Source organism: Erinaceus europaeus, chromosome 7, assembly GCF_950295315.1.
Source record: "Erinaceus europaeus chromosome 7, mEriEur2.1, whole genome shotgun sequence".
Lineage (NCBI taxonomy): Eukaryota > Metazoa > Chordata > Mammalia > Eulipotyphla > Erinaceidae > Erinaceus > Erinaceus europaeus.
The window spans coordinates 80,935,554-80,953,905 of NC_080168.1; the positions used below are offsets into that span (position 1 = coordinate 80,935,554).

Below are 18,352 nucleotides of genomic sequence, written 5' to 3' on the forward strand. Positions count from 1 at the left end.
GAAGGAAATAATATATATGTTGTAATTCTTAAAACAGTTTTTATATGTCTTAAATAGAATATCGATTTTATTAAAATCATATTTAAATCTTATAATCTTAAACAGACATTCAAGTAACTTGGATTTTGTGTCATAGAAGTTAAACGTCAGGGCTGGGTGGTGGCACACCTAGTTGAGCGCACATGTTACAATGTGCAAGGACCTAGGTTAAGCCCCCAGTTTCCACCTGCAAAGGGAAAGCCTCACAAGTGGTGAAGCAGTGTTGCAAGTGTCTCTCTGACTCTCTCCCTTTCTATCTCCCCCTACCATCTCAATTTCTAGCTGTCTTTATCCAATAAATAAATAAAGTTAATTTAAAAAATAAAAAAGATTTTAAAAAAATTAAAATATCCTGACACTACTGAATGGTAGAGTATTACACACATTCAGAAGTGATTGTTGGGAGTGGGGTGGTAGCATAGGGTTAAGCACATGTGGCACAAAGCACAAGGACTGGCGTAAGGATCCTAGTTCGAAGCAGGTCTGCAGGTGTCTATCTTCCCCTCCATTTCTCTCTGTCCTATCCAACAACGACGACAACAATAACTACAACAATTAAACAACAAGGGCAACAAAAGGGAAAATAAATATTTTTAAAAAGTGTTGCCTTGCCATTAATAGTAGATTCAATTAAAGTTATGATTGTGCTCAGTTATGCTTATATTAACATGTGGTTTGTTGATGTTTTATTGGTTAGCATTATAATGGGAGGCTAACACTGCTTATCTCAAGTCTTTTAATTTTTTAATATATGATGAATTTCCCTCATGTTAAAGTAGGTAGTAGTGGTTATATTAAATAAATTTGTATAAAGGTTGAATGGATAAACAGACTGCTAATATAGTGATTTTGATATATTTTTATTGCTTGCATTAATAAACAGTTGGTTAACATTTATTAAATATTTTATGTAAGTAATTTGAATGACAGAGATACAGATAGGACAAGACCAGAGCACTGGGATCTTGAAAGCTCAGGCATGAGAGTCTTTGCATCACCCCTGTGCTATCTTCCCAGCACCTAAGCAATATCTGTTAACTAAAATCTGTTAACTAGAAAAAGAGTAGCCAACACAGTATGATAAAATTTGTTTTGACCAGGATATCTCTTTATGTTAATAATTGGCTAATCTGAATGTATGATGTTTTAATGTTTTTTTAGTGTTTACACACCAATGGCTTTATATTTTTGTGTTTCAGAGTTGAAGGGTTACCTGGTACATTAATGTCTTATTGATAATGGCAGAACATCCACCACTGCTGGACACAACTCAGATTTTAAGTAGTGATATTTCTCTTCTGTCTGCCCCTATTGTAAGTGCAGATGGAACACAACAGGTAAGAAAACTGAAATATTTATTTCCTTGTTTCTAGTACATATGTATTTCATTTATTAGAATGCAAAATTTAAAACTTCACAGTAGTAGATTCCTGTTAATTTGTGTTTTAAATTCCATTTCACAATGGTATTTTGTTTTAAGATGATAGAAAAAGACTTTTTTTTTAGCCTTTTCTAAAATGTGTTAACTGATATTTTAATTATTTGTGTTTTTATTTTAGACAATGTGTAGTAGTCCCTGGGTGTTTTAAACTACATGTAACCTTATATCTTAGCAATTGTTATAAGACATTATTTCAAATCATGGAATCATGACCTTATTATGTGATAATAATGTGACTACTTACATTCTACAGCAATAAAACTATCCTCTGTTTCTTCCTATTATCTTCTCTTCATTAGATTCCCTCTCCCCAAAGTAGATACACAATTCCTGAAAAGCTGGTTTGTTTTCCCAGTAAGCAGGGCTTTATAAATACAGTTGTATGGTTTCACTGATAACTTGTTTACCCTGTAATAACGAATAGACATGGATTTTCATTAGTATCTGTTTTATGCCATGCATTGTGCTTAATTCTCACAACATCCCTAGGTGGTAAGGATTTTAACATTGTAGGTGACTAAGAGTGAGGAAATAACTTAGAATGAAGAAGAGAAGGAAAATTTAAGTGATTACTATGTAAAACACTGTGCTAAGAACTTTGTGGTTTTAATTCTTTCAATTATCTACAAAGTAGGTACTTTGAAGCTGAGTATCAAAAAGGTTGCACAAAACTTTTGCTCCTATTACTCATACTGACTTCTTGGGTAAATAAGAATAAAGAATCATACTTGGTTACCTCACAAACTTTCTACTTATGGTGGGCAATTACGACTTGCTTACCAGATGAGGGTCTGTTTTATTAACCATGACATTGGAAAATAAACAGTGAGTAGGGGCCAGGCGGTGGCGCACCTGGTTAAGCGCTCACACTACAGTGCACAAGGACCCAGGTTCAAGCCCCTAGTCCCCACCTGCAAGGGGGAAGCTTCATGAGTGGTGAAGCAGGTCTGCAGGTGTCTCACTGTCTCTCTCCCTCTCTATCTCCCCCTTCCCTCTCAATTTCTCTGTCTCTATCCAACAATAAATAAATTTTAAAAATAAATAAATAAAGAGTAAGTAGCTGGAGTTCTGAATTTTTCTATTTTGTATAAACATGTCATGAAAAAAATGTGTCTTGGTTTTAATTTTCACACATGCTCGATAGCTTATAGTAGCAACTTCATTTCAGTACCTTGCTTATTGTCAAATCTGTCTGTTAAAATTCCAACCCCTCCAAGTGCCAGATTCTTATTTATTTTGAGGCACTGTAAGTATATTCAGTCATCATTATTACTTCAGGCTGGTCACTAACTTCAAGTTGTCTGCAGTTTAATGCATGAAAGACTCTGAGGTAGCATACTACAGTTTGTTGATATAGTTATCACTAAGTATTTTCTTATAAGAAGACAACACACTACAAGATCATGATGCCTTTGAATATTTCTCTTCTGTCCCCAAAAGAGAGTTAATTTTCTAGAATATTTTTATAGCTAGTAATTTAACATTGATTTACAAAATTGTAAGATTTCAGGGTTATAGTTTTACACCTGTATATGTGTGTGTGGGGGGGGACTCACCTCACCTTCCACCAAAGTTCTTGTGACTCTTCCTTCTTTACTGATAACCACCATAGTTCTTAAAAAGTTTAGAGACAGTGTGGTTATTATGTTTGCAGTTTCCTTTTAGTTATCTGTATCCCATAGATGAGCTAAACCATCCAATTGTTGTCTTTCACCTCATCACTGAATTCTTTTAGAATAACCACCTTCAGCTCTATCCTTTTGTACCAAGTGATACAATATCATATTTTTAATTGCAGAGTTGTATCTTACTGAATATATCCCACAACTTCTCTATGCATTTGTTTGTCAGTGGGTATTTAGGCTGATTCCATATTTTGTCAGTGCACCTGTGAACATAGGAATAGATTGTTCTTTATTTTTCCTTCCTTCCTTCCTATGTACAAGAGCATTGCTCAGCTCTGGCTTATAGTGGTGCTGGGGGTTAAATTTGGAACCTTTGGTGCCTCAGGCATGAAAGTTCATGCGTGATCAACCATACATCTTTTTTTTTTGCCTCCAGGGTTATCGTTGGGGCTCTGTGACGAATTCACTGCTCCTGGAGGCCATCTTTTTGTTATTGTTGCTATTGTTGGATAGGACAGAGAGAAATTGAGAGAGGAGGGGAAGACAGAGAGGGAAAGAGAAAGATAGACAGACCTGCTTCACCTATGTAGTGACCGGCCAGGGTAGGGAGCCAGGGGCTTGAACCGGGATCTTTCCACTGGTCCTTGTGCTTCACACTGTGCGCTTAACCTGATGTGCTATTGCCTGCCCCCCACCCCCATATATCTTTTTAAATTAGTGTTTTAAGTTAGGGAAATTGCATGGTGGCTGTGCAAAAAGACTTTCATGCCTAAGGCTCCATGTTCAATTCCCAGCATCATCATTAGCCAAAGCTGAGCAGTGCTCTGGTAAAAAACAAGAAAAAAAGAAGGGAGTCAGACGGTAGCACAGCAGGTTAAGTGCAGGTGGTACAAAGCGCAAGGACCAACGTAAGGATCCTGGTTCAAGCCCCCAGCTCCCCACCAGCAGAGGATCACTTCACGAGCGGTGAAGCAGGTCTGCAGGTGTCTGTCTTTCTGTCCCCCTCTCTGTCTTCCCCTCCTTTCTCCATTTCTCTCTGTCCTACCCAACAACGACAACAGTAATAACTACAACAATAAAAAAAACAACAAGGACAACAAAAGGGAATAAATAAATGAATAAATAGATTTTTAAAAGAAAATGAGGAAAAGAGAATTTAGTGTTTTTGAATCATTTGAGATGTATGCCTAGGATCATAAAGTATTTTTCTTTTTTTTTTTTAATTTATCTTTATTTATTTGCTGGATAGAGATAGTCAGAAATTGAGAGGGAAGGGGGTGATAGAGAGACAGAGAGACACCTGCAGCACTGCTTCACCACTTGTGAAGCCTTCCCCCTGCAGATGGGGGCCAGGGGTTTGAACCTGGGTCCTTGCACATTGTAACATGTGTGCTCAACCAGGTGTGCCAGCACCTGGCCCCATAAAGTATTTTTCTTTAAGGACATTTCATACTGTTTTCCAGAAGGGCTGTATCAGTTTGCATTTTCTCCAACAATGTACAAGAGTTTCTTATTCTCCACAACCTGACCAACACTTGTTTTTGACACTTCTCTTTCTCTCTCTCTCTCTGACTATTCTCTTGCTATGAGGTAGTATCTCATTGTGGTTTCAGTTCTCAATTATTCAGTGATAAATGATATGGAACAAAGTTTTCATATGTCTGTGGACTATCTGTAAGTCTTCTTTAGAGACCTGTTAATTCAGATATTTTGACCAGTTTTTTATTGGGTTGCTTACTTTTCTGTTGTTGAACTATATAATAATACCTTTATATATTTTTAGATCAACCCACTGTCAGATGTATCATGTATAAATATACCCTCCCAACTGCTTGGCTGCCTTTTAATTCTTGTGGTAGCTTCTTTTGAAGTGTAAAAGCTTTTTTTTTTCTTTATATAATCCCATTTGTTTATTCTTTTGTTAGTTTCCTTTGCCAGCAGGATTGAGTCTCCCAGTACATCTTTCATGTTAGATCCTAACTAAGGTATATCACCTGTGTTTTCTTCTAGGTATTTTATAGCTTCAGATATAATATAATATCGAACTCTTTAATTCATTTTGAGTTAATGTTGATGTGTAGTGTTAGATGATGATCTAGTTTTGTTCTTCTAAATGTGACTCTTCAGTTTTCCCAACACCATTTGTTGAAGAGGCTTTCTTCTTACTTTTTCTTTATTGGGTGGATTAATGGTTTACAGTTGGTAGTAAAATATAGAAGTCTATACATGTGTAACATTTCTCAGTTTTCCATATAACAATTCAACCCCCTCTAGGTCCTCCTCTGGCATCATATTACAGGACCTGAACCTTTCCCATCACCCCACAGTCTTACTTTGATGTAATACACTGCAGAGGCTTTCTTTTATCTCATACAGTTTTTGTCCATTTATGTGTGGGTTTATTTCTGGGCTTTCTATTCTATTTGTCTGAATTTTTTTTTTTTTTTTGGTTTACCAGCCATACCACACTAGTTTAACTGCTATTATATTGTAGTATAATCTGAAGCCAGAGAGCATGATACCTCCATTTTATTCCCCACCTCTTGAGAATTGCTTTGGCTACTTTTGCTCTTTTGTTGCTCCACACAAATTTTAGGATATACTGTTCAATTTTCTTGAAAAATACCATAGGGATGTTGATAAGTTGTACATTGAATCTATAAATTGCTTTAGGGAAGATGGCCATTTTGACAATATTTTTTTTTCCTTTAATGGAAGATTAATGTGTTTTACATTCATAGTAAATACAATAGTTTGTGCATGCATAGCATTTCTCACTTTTCCACATAACAATACAACCCCCACTAGGTCCTCTGATTTTGACAATATTTATTCTGATCTATGAAAATGGGGTGCTCTTCCATTTCTTTGTGTCTTCTTTTATTTCTTGTAGCAGTGTTCTCTAGTACAAGCCTTTAACCTCTTTTGTTAGATTTACTACAAAGGAGATTGTGTTGACAGAATTTTTCTTGATATCTTGAGCTTGCCTTTACTAGCATATGTTAGTAGTGTGGATGGATCTAGAAGAAGGAGTCAGGAATAGAAGAGTACATTAGAACAAGATTTGTTGGAGGATTGGGTAGATTCAATCTGAAGGACAGATTTTATTTTTTCCAAATCATTTTATTGAGAGATTAATGGTTTACAGTACAGTTGTTGAAACATGGGTATAGGGGGCCAGGTGGTGGCACAGCAGGTTGATCGCACTTATTACCATGTGTAAGGAACCAGGTTCGAGCCCCTTCATGAGCTTAAGGAGCAATAAAGCAGGTCTGCAAGTGTCTTTTCCTCTTTCCCTCTCTGTCTCCCTTATCCCTCTCAGTTTCTGTCTGTCCTATCAAAATAGACCAAAAAGAAAGAGAAAGAGGGGAAGGAAGGGAGGGAGGAAGGAAAGGAGGAAGGAAGGAAGGAAGGAAGGAAGGAAGGAAGGAAGGAAGGAAGGAAGGAAGGAAGGAAGGAAGGAAGAAAGGAAGGAAGGAAGGAAGGAAGGAAATAATGAAGGAAAGAAAGAAATGCCCACTGGGAGTTGTGGATTCATAGTGCTGGTTCCAAGCCCCGGTGATAACCCTGGTAGCGAAGAAAAAAAAAAAATTAAACATGGCTATGATTTCTCATATATTGGTGATGGGTGTCTCTGCAAAATACTCTTGCCCCCTACTTAGCTCCTTTTCCAGCATTATACCATCAGCACTTCAATCATCTATGTTTTCTTTTTGATTGGAAAGGATCTGGAAAACTGGTTTCAGTCAATGGCTTAATCCTAAAATTCTAACTAGCAGTGCTTTGTATTTTAATAGAGCATGGAACTTGGTTGATAGGTTAAATTTCAGTCACCATAGAAAAGTTAATAAGTTTTTCAGGTATTATTGATTCTACATGGTAATAGTGATACCTTACAATAGCTTTATCTATGAAGGTAAAATGAGCCTGAAGAAGCTCAGTAAATATTTACTGAGTCTGAAGTGCTCAGTAACTGTTTAAAAGACAGAAGAAACTCTGTAGATACCCCCAGTCAAGACTTAAATCAAAAGATTTTTTTTAGTAAATTAAATACTAAAAGATAGTTTTAAAATACATACACTAAAATAATAAGAAAGTAAAGAACTGGAGAGATACTTCACCTTCGAGGGTACAACCCAGGTTCAAGCCCTGGCACCATATGGTAATGTGTATTTAACCAGGCGCACCACTGCCCGCCTGCCACCACCCCAGGTACCATGTGGGAAGTGCAACAGTAACAGAGGAAGCTTTGGTGCTGTAGTATCTGTCTCTGTCTAAATGCAGAAAAGTTATATGGAACAGTTAATATGCATAAAGTCCCAGTTTCCCTCCTCCCTCTCCTGCATGTGTATGCGTGCCTCCCCTCACATACACAAAATAGCATAATTTATATTGGGGAATAGTATACTATCTTGTAAATGTATTGTGAGATGATTTCTGTTCTAGTCCACCTCTTGAGGTCAAAATAATGTTAATATATTTGACCATATAGATCATCTCATCACTATTATCTGCCTTTGTAAACATTTAACATGCCGTATTATGCATTGCATCTTTTATCTCATGAATTATACTAGAGGAACTTTTCCTTGACATCATTGCTACTAGCGTTGCTTACAAGGAAGTTGTATAGATAGCATTCCTTTTGACTGGTAGCATCTGAAGCATTTTTGTGTCTGGAATCTTCATTCTCTTCCCTTTGTTATTAATAGGCTTTATTTTTAGAGCATTTTTTGTTTTAAAGAAAGACTGACAAGAATTCTCTCATAGAGGCAGACTGGGAGTATGGACCGACCAGTCAACGCCCATGTTCAGCGGGGAAGCAATTACAGAAGCCAGACCTTCTGCCTTCTGCAACCCACAATGACCCTGGGTCCATGCTCCCAGAGGGATAGAGAATGGGAAAGCTATCGGGAGGGGGTGGGATATGGAGATTGGGTGGTGGGAATTGTGTGGAAATGTACCCCTCCTACCCTATGGTTTTGTTAATTAATCCTTTCTTAAATAAAAAATTTAAAAAAATAAAAAAAGAATTTTCTCATACCACTACTTCCATAGTTTCCCATTAATAACACATATTTGGCATATTTGTTACTAATTAATGAACCCAATATGATATATTATTTTAAGTGAGTTGTACAGTTTACATTAGATTTCATTCTTGATACTGTACAGTTTGGGGATTTTTGATAAATGTATGACTTAAATCGCATTACAGTATCATACAGGATAGTTTCACTGCCCTAAATATTCCCTATGTTCCCCCATTCACTCCCCTTTCTAACCTTCCTCCCCCAGTCCTTGACACTCACTAATATTTTTACTGGTCTTATAATTTTATCTTTTTCTAGAAAGTTGCATAGTTAGAAAATACATTTCTTTTGGATAGAGACAGAAGTCTAGAGGAAAAGGGGGGAAGAAGGAGCAACCCCTGCAGCATAGCTTCACTGCTTATAAAGATACTCACCCCAGGTGGGGTCCAGGATTTGAACCTGGGTCCCTACACATTGTAGCATGTGTTCTTTACTGTATGTGCCACTCCTGTGCCCTACAGCCTCAACTTTTAGACCAGTTTCTTTCATTTAACATGGTATATCTACACAGCTTCTTTTTTGTGATTTAGTTCCTATCTTTTTTAAAATTACGGATTAATACCTTAATGTATGAATGTTTATCCATTCAGCTACCAAACGATAATTTCGTTCCTCTAGATTTTGGCAATTATAAAGCTGCTTTAAATATTTATGTGCAGTATTGGGGTGAACTTACTGGGTAGTGCCTAGGATCATGATTTTGGGATTGTATGTAAGACTGTTTAAGAAACTGTGAAATTGTTTTTTAAAGGGGCTATAGTACTTTGCATTATTAAGCATGTTCATAATTTGAGATCATATCCTTTTCTGATAAAGGTAGTAAAGCATATATGATATGGCAATTGGTGCTGTCTATCTTAATTAAAAGGAACAGAAATGTTCTCTGAGAATAGTGGAAGTGCACAGTAGTGAGGCACAGGTGGAAAAAAATTCAGTTTCACCAGGCTGGGCTTATGGATCCACCCATGTCCAGCAGAGAAGCAATTACAGAAGCCAGAACTCCTACCTTCTGCAGAAATAAAGAAATAAAGCCTATTAGTAATAAAGGGAAGAGAATGCAGATTCCAGACACAAAAACACTTCAGATGCTCCAGTCAAAAGGAATGCTATCTACACAACTTGCCTATAAGCAACACTAGTAGCAATGATGTCAAGGAAAAGTTCCTCTAGTATAATTCATGAGATAAAAGATGCAATGCATAATATGGCATGTCAAATGTTTACAAAGGCAGATGATAGTGATGAGATGATCTATATGGTCAAATATATTAACATTATTTTGACCTCAAGAGGCAGACTAGAACAGAAATCATCTCACAATACATTTTCTCCTACCAGAAACAACCTTGACCCATACTCCCAGTGGGAGAAAGTGATAGGAAGAAGAGGGCTCTGAACTCCAGCTCCATCAGCTCCCAGAGAGAGGAGGAAAAGGAGAGGAACATATGGAGGTATTAGTGTTGTCGAGTGGCATGGAGGGGAAGAGAGGATTGGATCAGGAAGAAAAGGGGGGCGATTATGTATAAATGTAGACATAGAGTTGTAGAGATGATGGTTGGCCCATGTCTACAACCTTAGGGGAACAGTGGGGGGACTGAAGATTCAGAACTCTAGTTTTGGGAATGGTGTGGATTGAAACCCCTGTTGACATGTAATTTTATAAAATTAGTGAATAAAAAAAGAAAGTCAGAAAAGATAGAAAATTTAAAAAGAGAAAGAAAAATTCAGTTTCACTATTTAATAGAACTCATTAGAAACTTAAGATTTAATTACCATTTTCATGTACATGTTTAGTGGGCACATGGCACACTTATACAAGTATGACACTTTTAGGTTTTTAGAATGAAGAAGAAATCTACTTAAGAGCTGTTGTGAAGTACATAAAGACATAGATCCTTAGTTACAAATATATATTTGGATACAGATATGTGTACCTATACATCCATATCTATATATTCACATTTTAAAAATTTTTTTATTAATTTTATTTATTGGATAGAGACAGCCAGAAGTTGAGATGATTGAGGAGACAGAGAGGGAGACAAGAGACACCTGCAGCACTGCTTCACCACTTGCAGTTCTTTCCCCCCTGCAGGTGGGGACGGGGCGCTTGAACCTGAGTCCTTCTTGAGCATTGCAACATGTGTACTCAACCAGGTGTGCCACCACCTGGCCCCCACATTCATTTTTTTTTTCCTCCAGGGTTATTGCTGGGCTCAGTGCCTGCACCATGAATCAATCCACCGCTCCTGGAGGCCATTTTTCCCCCTTTTTGTTGCCCTAGTTGTTGCAGCCTCGTTGCGGTTATTATTGCCATTGTTGACGTTGCTTTGTTGTTGGATAAGACAGAGAGAAATGGAGAGAGGAGGGGAAGACAGAGAGAGAGGGGAGAGAAAGATAGACACCTGCAGACCTGCTTCACCACCCGTGAAGCGACTCCTCTGCAGGTGGGGAGCCGGGGGCTCGAACCGGGATCCTTACGCCGGTCCCTGCGCTTTGTGCCACGTGCGCTTAACCCACTGCGCTTAACCCACTGCGCCACCGCCCGACTCCCCCCACATTCATTTTTTAAGTATGGGAAATTGCCTCACTTTTACAGCATTGTCTAGAGATGAAATATTCTATTGATATATTTTCTAGATGATATGAACATATATCCCTACATACTGGATTTGAATAATATATTATTTTCTAGGACTTACTCTTGTGAGATAATGTACTGGAAGTATACATCTAGTGTTGCCCGTAATCCTTGGTAAATAAACAACTGCATTTTGAAGAAGACACTGAAGTTCAAAGAATTTAAATAATTTGCTTTAAAAGACCAGAAAAGGAAAACCCAAAGTAAATGGACTGGTGCAGTACACCACAGCAAAAGACTCACGGGAGGAAGTGTGTGTAAAGTGTCTTAATATATTGATATGCCCGAATGCCAATAACCATACTGTAAACCACTAAGTTATATAATAGAGTAGGATTTGAACATGAAATTTACATAATTCCACATCCTTAATTTTTCTCTAACAATAGTTTAATTCCTAAAAAGTAATTAAAGATAAATGAGGCTAAACAGAAATATATATATATAGTATTTGGGGAGGTGCAGGCAATGGTGCACCTGGTTAAGCACACACATTACAGTGCACAAGGACTCAGGTTCAAGCCTTTAGTCTCTCCTGCAGAGGGAAAGTTTCACAAGTGAAGCAGGGCTGTAGGAGTTTATCTGTCTCTTTCTCTATCATCCCCTCCCCTCTCAATTTCTCACTGTTTCTGTGCAATAATAAATAAAGACTAAAAGAAATATTGTAAAAAGAAATATTAAAAAATATTTTCTCATTATTGTGTTACACTCTGTAGTCTTCTGTTTGAGCATTGTATGTGGTTACACCTGTCTCCTGTACTGACTCATTCTTGTATCCACAACTCTGTAAATAGTGCCTGATTGCTCATTACTTGAAAAATAAGTGAATTAACTGGGTGGTTTGTTGACAGGGCTATTATTTTTTATAGAACTAATAGCCAAACTCAGACAACTAAAATTGAACTGTATTATTCATTTATTGTTCCTTTTTTTATGTACAGACAGTAATCTCTCTTTTTAGACTTAGTTTGAAGTACATTTTCCAGTCTCTCCACAGATTTACAGAATCTAATGATCTGCAGATAAAGTTGTATTCAAACTTTGTATAATTAATTCAGTTTAATAACACTTTGATGCATAAATAATTCAGACTTCATAGTGAATTGATAGTATATTCAGATGAAAAGAATTTTCCAGCTTAATTTTTTAGGAAACTCAAATGAGTTAGACATAACAAGTTAGATGTATTTGTAATTTATCAAGGCAAGTAAGTTCAGAAAGAAGTAGGAAACAAGTGGTCCAGGAGGTGGTGCAGTGATAAAGCCTTGGACTCTCAAGCATGAGGTCCTGAGTTTGATCCCTGGCAGCACATGTGCCAGAGTGATACCTGGTTCTTTCTCTCTCCTCCTATCTTTCTTATTAATAAATAAATAAAATCTTTTCAAAAAAAGAAATAGGAAATATAATTTTGAAGTTTGGAAAGTCCTACTGTTGTAGAAGTTGCATTTTAAGAAAAAGCTTGCTTTGATGACTACTGTAGTCTCCTGATGAATTGTCTAGTAACTGGTTACTGTGGTTCTTCCTACCACTACCTGCTTAAGTAACATTCTTTATTACCCTTAAAAATATTCCACAGATCCTTCATAGTTCAGCTCTGCCTATGTGTCTATTTATTTTATTCCTGTGTCCTCTTACCACCTCTATAACCATACAGAAGTTCAGAGTTTCTTTAGTTCATTGAAATTTTAAACTGTTTACGACATATACTTCCTGTAGCTTTGTACTTATTCTTCTATATACAGTTCCCAGAGTTGTATAGAATATGGTCAAAAGGTCTTCTTATAGATTAGAAGAGAGGAATATGAAATTATAAAACCCTTGGGGCTAGGCATGTGGGCAAAGCGCCAAGACTGGCATAAGGATCCCAGTTTTCAAGCCCCTGGCTTCCTACCTGCAGGAGGGTCGCTTCACAGGCGGTAAAGTAGGTTTGCAGGTGTCTATCTCCCCCCTCTGTCTTCCCCTTCTCTTATCAATTTCTCTCTGGCCTATCTAATAACAAGAGAAACAAAAGGGAAAAAACAGCCTCCAGCAGCAATGGATTCGTAGTGCAACACTGAATCCCAGTTATAAATCTGGAGACAAAAAAAAAAAAAAAGAAAGAAAAGAAAAGAAGTTATAAAACCCATTAACAATAAATAGCATGAGAATTTGTTTCTGAGAATATATGTTAAGGGAATTATACTAATCATAGGGGAAAACTACGTACCAGAATGCTCACTTTAGCATTGTTGATAATGGAAAAATTGAAAAAGACCTTATTTTAAGAGAATGGTAGAGTACTTGATGATATAGTCATCTATATCTATATACTTGTTGAAATATGTTAAGTGAAAACATAGGAAATCTTTTTTAAATAATAAGCTAAAAAAATACAAAATTGTAATGACTGTATTCAAAGAAACAGCAATGCATAGAGAACAAAACTAAGAACTTGGTCAGTGTATTGTTTATCAAAGAATGGAAAAATAGATGATTTTTCCCAGTTTTTTTTTCTTCTGATTTCACAAAGTTAGAGTGTATTGTTTATATAATGAAAATAAAACTATTTCAAATAGTGAGATTGTGTTCTCCCATGTTATTTGAGATATACTGTTTCAAGGATGCTTATCTCATGCTTAACCTACCAATTTATGTCTTATCTTTATGAAAACCTAGTATGTATCAGCAGATGAACCAATCATCTGTGATCCAAAATTCTGTGGTTTTACTCCACTTTGTTTAAACTGAAGTTGATTGATTACCAGTAAAAGTTTACCCTACTATCTTTTCTTTTTACTCCATTACTTTTGACTTAAATCTGGCTTTTAGAAGAATGAGTACTTTTTTTAAATTAATCTCCTTTTCCTTCCCAGTTTCAAACAGTTCACCCCTTCTTTCTTATAAACAACATTTACTATCTTGGTATATTGATTTCCTCTACTATAACTTTTATTGATTCTTCTTCCTATCATTTTCAGGTTATTCTGGTACAAGTTAACCCAGGGGAAGCATTTACAATAAGAAGAGAAGATGGACAGTTTCAGTGCATTACAGGTACAGTGGTAATTAACATTTGAAACAAAAGAAAAATGTATGATAAGTAGAGTTGTAAATACTTGGGATTTCTTCCGTTTTCACCTCCCCTACACCATGACGCAAACTCTGAATACCTTATGGCTTAACTCTTGAAGCAACATCATACTGAAATTCTCTGCCCTGATTTCTTGATTAATTTTACTATATTGTTCATGTCACACACCTGCTTTGAAATCTTCAGTGACGGAAGTCAGGCGGTAGTGCAGCAGGTTAAGCATGTGGCGCAGAGCACAAGGACCGGTGTAAGGATCCCGGTTCGAGCCCCAGGCTTCCCACCTGCATGGGAGTCACTTCACAGGCGGTGAAGCAGGTCTGCAGGTGTCTTATCTTTCTCTGCCCCTCTCTGTCTTCCCCTCCTCTCTCCATTTCTCTCTGTCCTATCCAACAATAATAATAACTACAACAATAAAACAAGGGCAACAAAAGGAAATAAGTAAATTTAAAAAAATGTAAAAAAAAAATCTTCAGTGACTCGATAATTTAAGTTTCTTTTTCTTTTTAAAAGATCATTTAATCTTTCTAGCCTTGCGTCTCACTTTACTGTTCTTTTCACTTTAGTCTTGCTAATTGACTCAGTGCCTCTTAAACCTGTTGGTTTTCTGAACTTCTTATCTAGAATTCACCTTTATTACCCCCACCCCATGCTTATTGAAATCCTGCCAGTGATCTAAGGTAATCATCTTCCAAAGTTTATTTTTTGGTAGTTTCTAATGACTATCTCTCTGTCGGGCTGAGCTTCACTGACGGGAGACAGACGGCCAGGGACTCATGGCTGGGTTGTACGTAGTATCTCTTTATTCATGCAGAACTCAGCGCAATCTAAGCCACGCTAAGCTAAAACTAAACTAAACTGAAAACTCACAAATCTGTCCATATATACTGCCAAGTAGGGTGTAAACAGGATGTGACATAGAGAGGGTGGAGAGAAAAGTGACTGGTGAAAATCAGGGTGTGACAATTAGAGGGGGTGGAGCAGGCGAGAATTCTACCACTAAACCACCAATACTCTGGAGGGAGGGTGGTGCTTAGTTAACAGTGGTTTATGTAAATAGAATACAGTGTTAAGCAGGGGGGGATTAAACCAAATGAAACAGGAGGGGATTTTAGAAGCAGAATTAGAAGCATACCAACAATTCCCCCTTTCTTTTTAACTAATAGCCATAGTATCAGAAGTGTGGGGTGAACAGAAACCTATATCATACAGGCGTTTTCAAAAGAACTGGCATACGACATGGAGGAACAAAATAGGAAAGCAGCAAGAACCAGTGTGATGCCAAGGGGAGGCCTGAGGGGGCGTTTCCTGCCTCAAAGAGCAAGGCCTAGCATTTGAAAGAGCATTTTTTGCCTCTGGGGGCATCTGTTGCCTCTGGGGCGCTTCATGCCTCTGTGGGCATCTCTTGCCTCAAAGGGCATTTCTTGCCTCTGTGGGCATGACCTAGTAAGGAGTGAGGGTTTCCTGACTCTGGGAACAGAGCCTGCAGGTGAGGGGACATGGCCTATAAAGTCCCAAGGCAGCTGGCTGCAGTCAGTCTTTGAGAAACCCAGCAGCATAAAGGGAAACTGCTGTAAAGTTGTGTAAAGTGTCCAAGAGGTGTACCAGTAAGTCCGATGGAAGTGTCAGTCCAAAGTAGATGACCACAGAAGAAATGCCAGGAGATGAAACGCTGCACATCTGCCTAGATGGAGAATGTCAGCCACTGGAATTCCGCTTTTCTGTAGAGAGTGAGCTTTGGAGTCTGTGAATCCGTTTCTTCAGGTCGTGCTAGGTCACATCATTGGTTCCCGGGGATGTGCTGTTGTAGTCATTCCATTTGTGGGTGATGTCAGAGAACGGGTCCAAATGGATTTCCAGGAATTCCATTTGGGTAGATGCTTTTTCATGTGAAGACTTGACAGCTGAAATTCACTTACTTGTCAAACAAAACTTGTAGCAGATTAGAAGTTTACTATAATTGATAACTCCATTATAATTGGAAGTCCTTTCTAGTATGATTTCAAGGTTGTTAAAACAGTTTAAACTCAATAAAATGTGGAAAGGTAAACAGAAGAACCAAGGTTAGAAGCCTCAGGCTTGAGAATCATTAACATAATCATTGCACTATCTGCCCTGCCCATAACTCATACCATTTTCAGGATTAAATGTTTCAGATTTATGCCAAGACGTAAAAAAAATCAAAGGAGGAAAAAACAATTTTTTGGATTGTTTCTGGATGTCTCTAGAAATCATGGCTGTGTCCAGCATTTTTTTAAGTCAATGTCATACAAAAATTCAGTCATTCAAATCACTCCCTTATGAAATGCAACTGAAAGCAAACAGCAAACTTAAGATATTCAGAGAGAACATAGAGAGAAGCGGTAGGCAGTTTTTGCTTCTTTCACATTTAACCAGATTATCCAGATCTTACCATATAGCATCATGAGTCCCCAGAGGGCGTCCTAGTCCAAAAAGCTCCTCGAAATTCCATTTAGGATGCTTCTGACTGTTCCTGCTGGATTGCTTCAGGCACCCATTTTTAAAAGTGTCTTCCCATCGAAGAAAGAATCGAATCAGGAGAGTAGAACTAACCACGTGTCTCCATTCTTGGGTACTGGAGAATGCTCCTCAAATTAGAGTAGTCCTTCTCAGCGGGAAACATGCGAGAAGAAGTCCAGAAAGTCCCAGGGGAAATCTCCATGCATATCCCAAGGTCTACGATCACGGTCATAAAGAACCAGATTGTGGCCCAGAGCAAAATGTAGTCCTTTTCCTTGGGAAACATGGGAGAGGGAATCCAGAAAGTCCAAGGAGAAATCTCCGTGCATCTCCCAAGCTCTATGATTAGGGTCACAAGAAACCAAAGTTCCCAATCTGGGAACCAAAGTGTGGCCCAGAGCAAAATGTTCCAGAGACAGAGTAACTGTCTCATGATGAAACATTAGAGGCTTTGGCAAACCTCTTCATAAGTAGAAAAGCAACCCATGGCAGATGGGTAGTCAAGTTTACTTATCTGGGGGATGGGTGGGTTAGGTCCCACATCGCTGCCAGTCCCTGTTCAGGCACCATTATGTCGGGCTGAGCTTCACTGACAGGAGACAGACGACCAGGGACTCATGGCTGGGTTGTATGCAGTATCTCTTTATTCATGCAGAACGCAGCGCAATCTAAGCCAAGCTAAGCTAAAACTAAACTAAACTGAAAACTCACAAATCTGTCCTTATATATACTGCCAACAGTATATATATATACTGTATATATATACAGTATATATATACTGTAAACAGGATGTGACATAGAGAGGGTGGAGAGAAAAGTGACTGGTGAAAATCAGGGTGTGATAATTAGAGGGAGTGGAGCAGGTGAGAATTCTACCACTGAACCACCATTGCCCTGGAGGGAGGATGGTGCTTAGTTAACAATGGTTTATGTAAATAGAATACAGTGTTAAGCAGGGGGGGATTAAACCAAATGAAACAGGAGGGGTTTTTTGAAGCAGAATTAGAAGTATACCAATACCTCTCCACAGTACTGACTAGCAGCATATGTTTCTACAAACAAAAATGTCTCCAGATATTAATCACCAAGTGACAGGTGTCAGGGCATGGGGTGCAGAATCATCCACCATCCTTTGTGAAGACGAGCAATAAAAAGATAACTGACTTTGGAATTTGCGAACCAGGGTTTATATACCAATTGAGTTTTTATGTGGCAGTTACTTCTCTAGTCAATAGCCTAAAAAGCCTACTAAATTTATAATGTACCTATTTCATTAGTGCCCAGTAGAGCTCACACTTTATTATACAAAAGGAACTGGGTTCAAGCCAGAAACCATCACACCTGCAGTGGGGAAGCTTCACCAGGTATAGAGCAGTGCTCTGGTGGCTCCCCTTCTTTGTCCCTCTCCCTTTCTGCCTTTCGAAAATCCTCTATACAAAAAAGGAGTCCCTGGGAGTAGAAGAATCTTATAGATGGTAACCCTGATGGCAATAAACAAACAAACAAAAGTAGGAACTGATTGTTATACAGAGTTAATTTAAGCATAGACTTATTTCTCTGTTTCAATAGAAAAGGAAGACTTTGCTCTATATGACATAAAAATAGAGACTATTTTAAAATTACTGAGCAGTTTCTTAAAGGAAAGGAAATGAGATATAAAGATTTAAAAAAAAAACACCTCTCCTTTATTCATATTTTTGTTCAAAATTGAAAGATAGAACATAGAAAGGTAATAAAACAGTGAGTGAGGGACTGTGGTTAAGTCTTAGTAAAGACAGGTTCTCCACGTAAAAAGAAGAAAAGACAGGAAGATGAATACATCTTCCCCTGTGCTAACTCTAGTTTTTAGTGCATGGCAGCATCTTCTTGAAATAGGTAAGAAGAGTAGAAATAGCGGTCCGGGTATTAGTACAGCAGATTCAGTGCACACTGTGCGAAGCGCACAGACTGGCATTAGGATCCCGG

General features: G+C 37.9%; 1 protein-coding gene across 5 annotated transcripts in view; it reads left to right on the forward strand.

Annotated features, from left to right (window-relative positions):
* The window catches only part of FNDC3A (fibronectin type III domain containing 3A), a 135,760-nt gene that overhangs the window by 24,749 nt on the left and 92,659 nt on the right, over positions 1–18,352 (forward strand). For all 5 annotated transcript variants that reach the window (XM_060194856.1, XM_060194855.1, XM_060194861.1 and 2 more), the window contains exons 2-3: positions 1,239–1,376; positions 13,797–13,872. In XM_060194856.1, coding sequence (XP_060050839.1) covers positions 1,278–1,376; positions 13,797–13,872 — 175 coding nt within the window. In that variant the 5' untranslated portion in view covers positions 1,239–1,277. The remainder of the gene's footprint in view (positions 1–1,238; positions 1,377–13,796; positions 13,873–18,352) is intronic.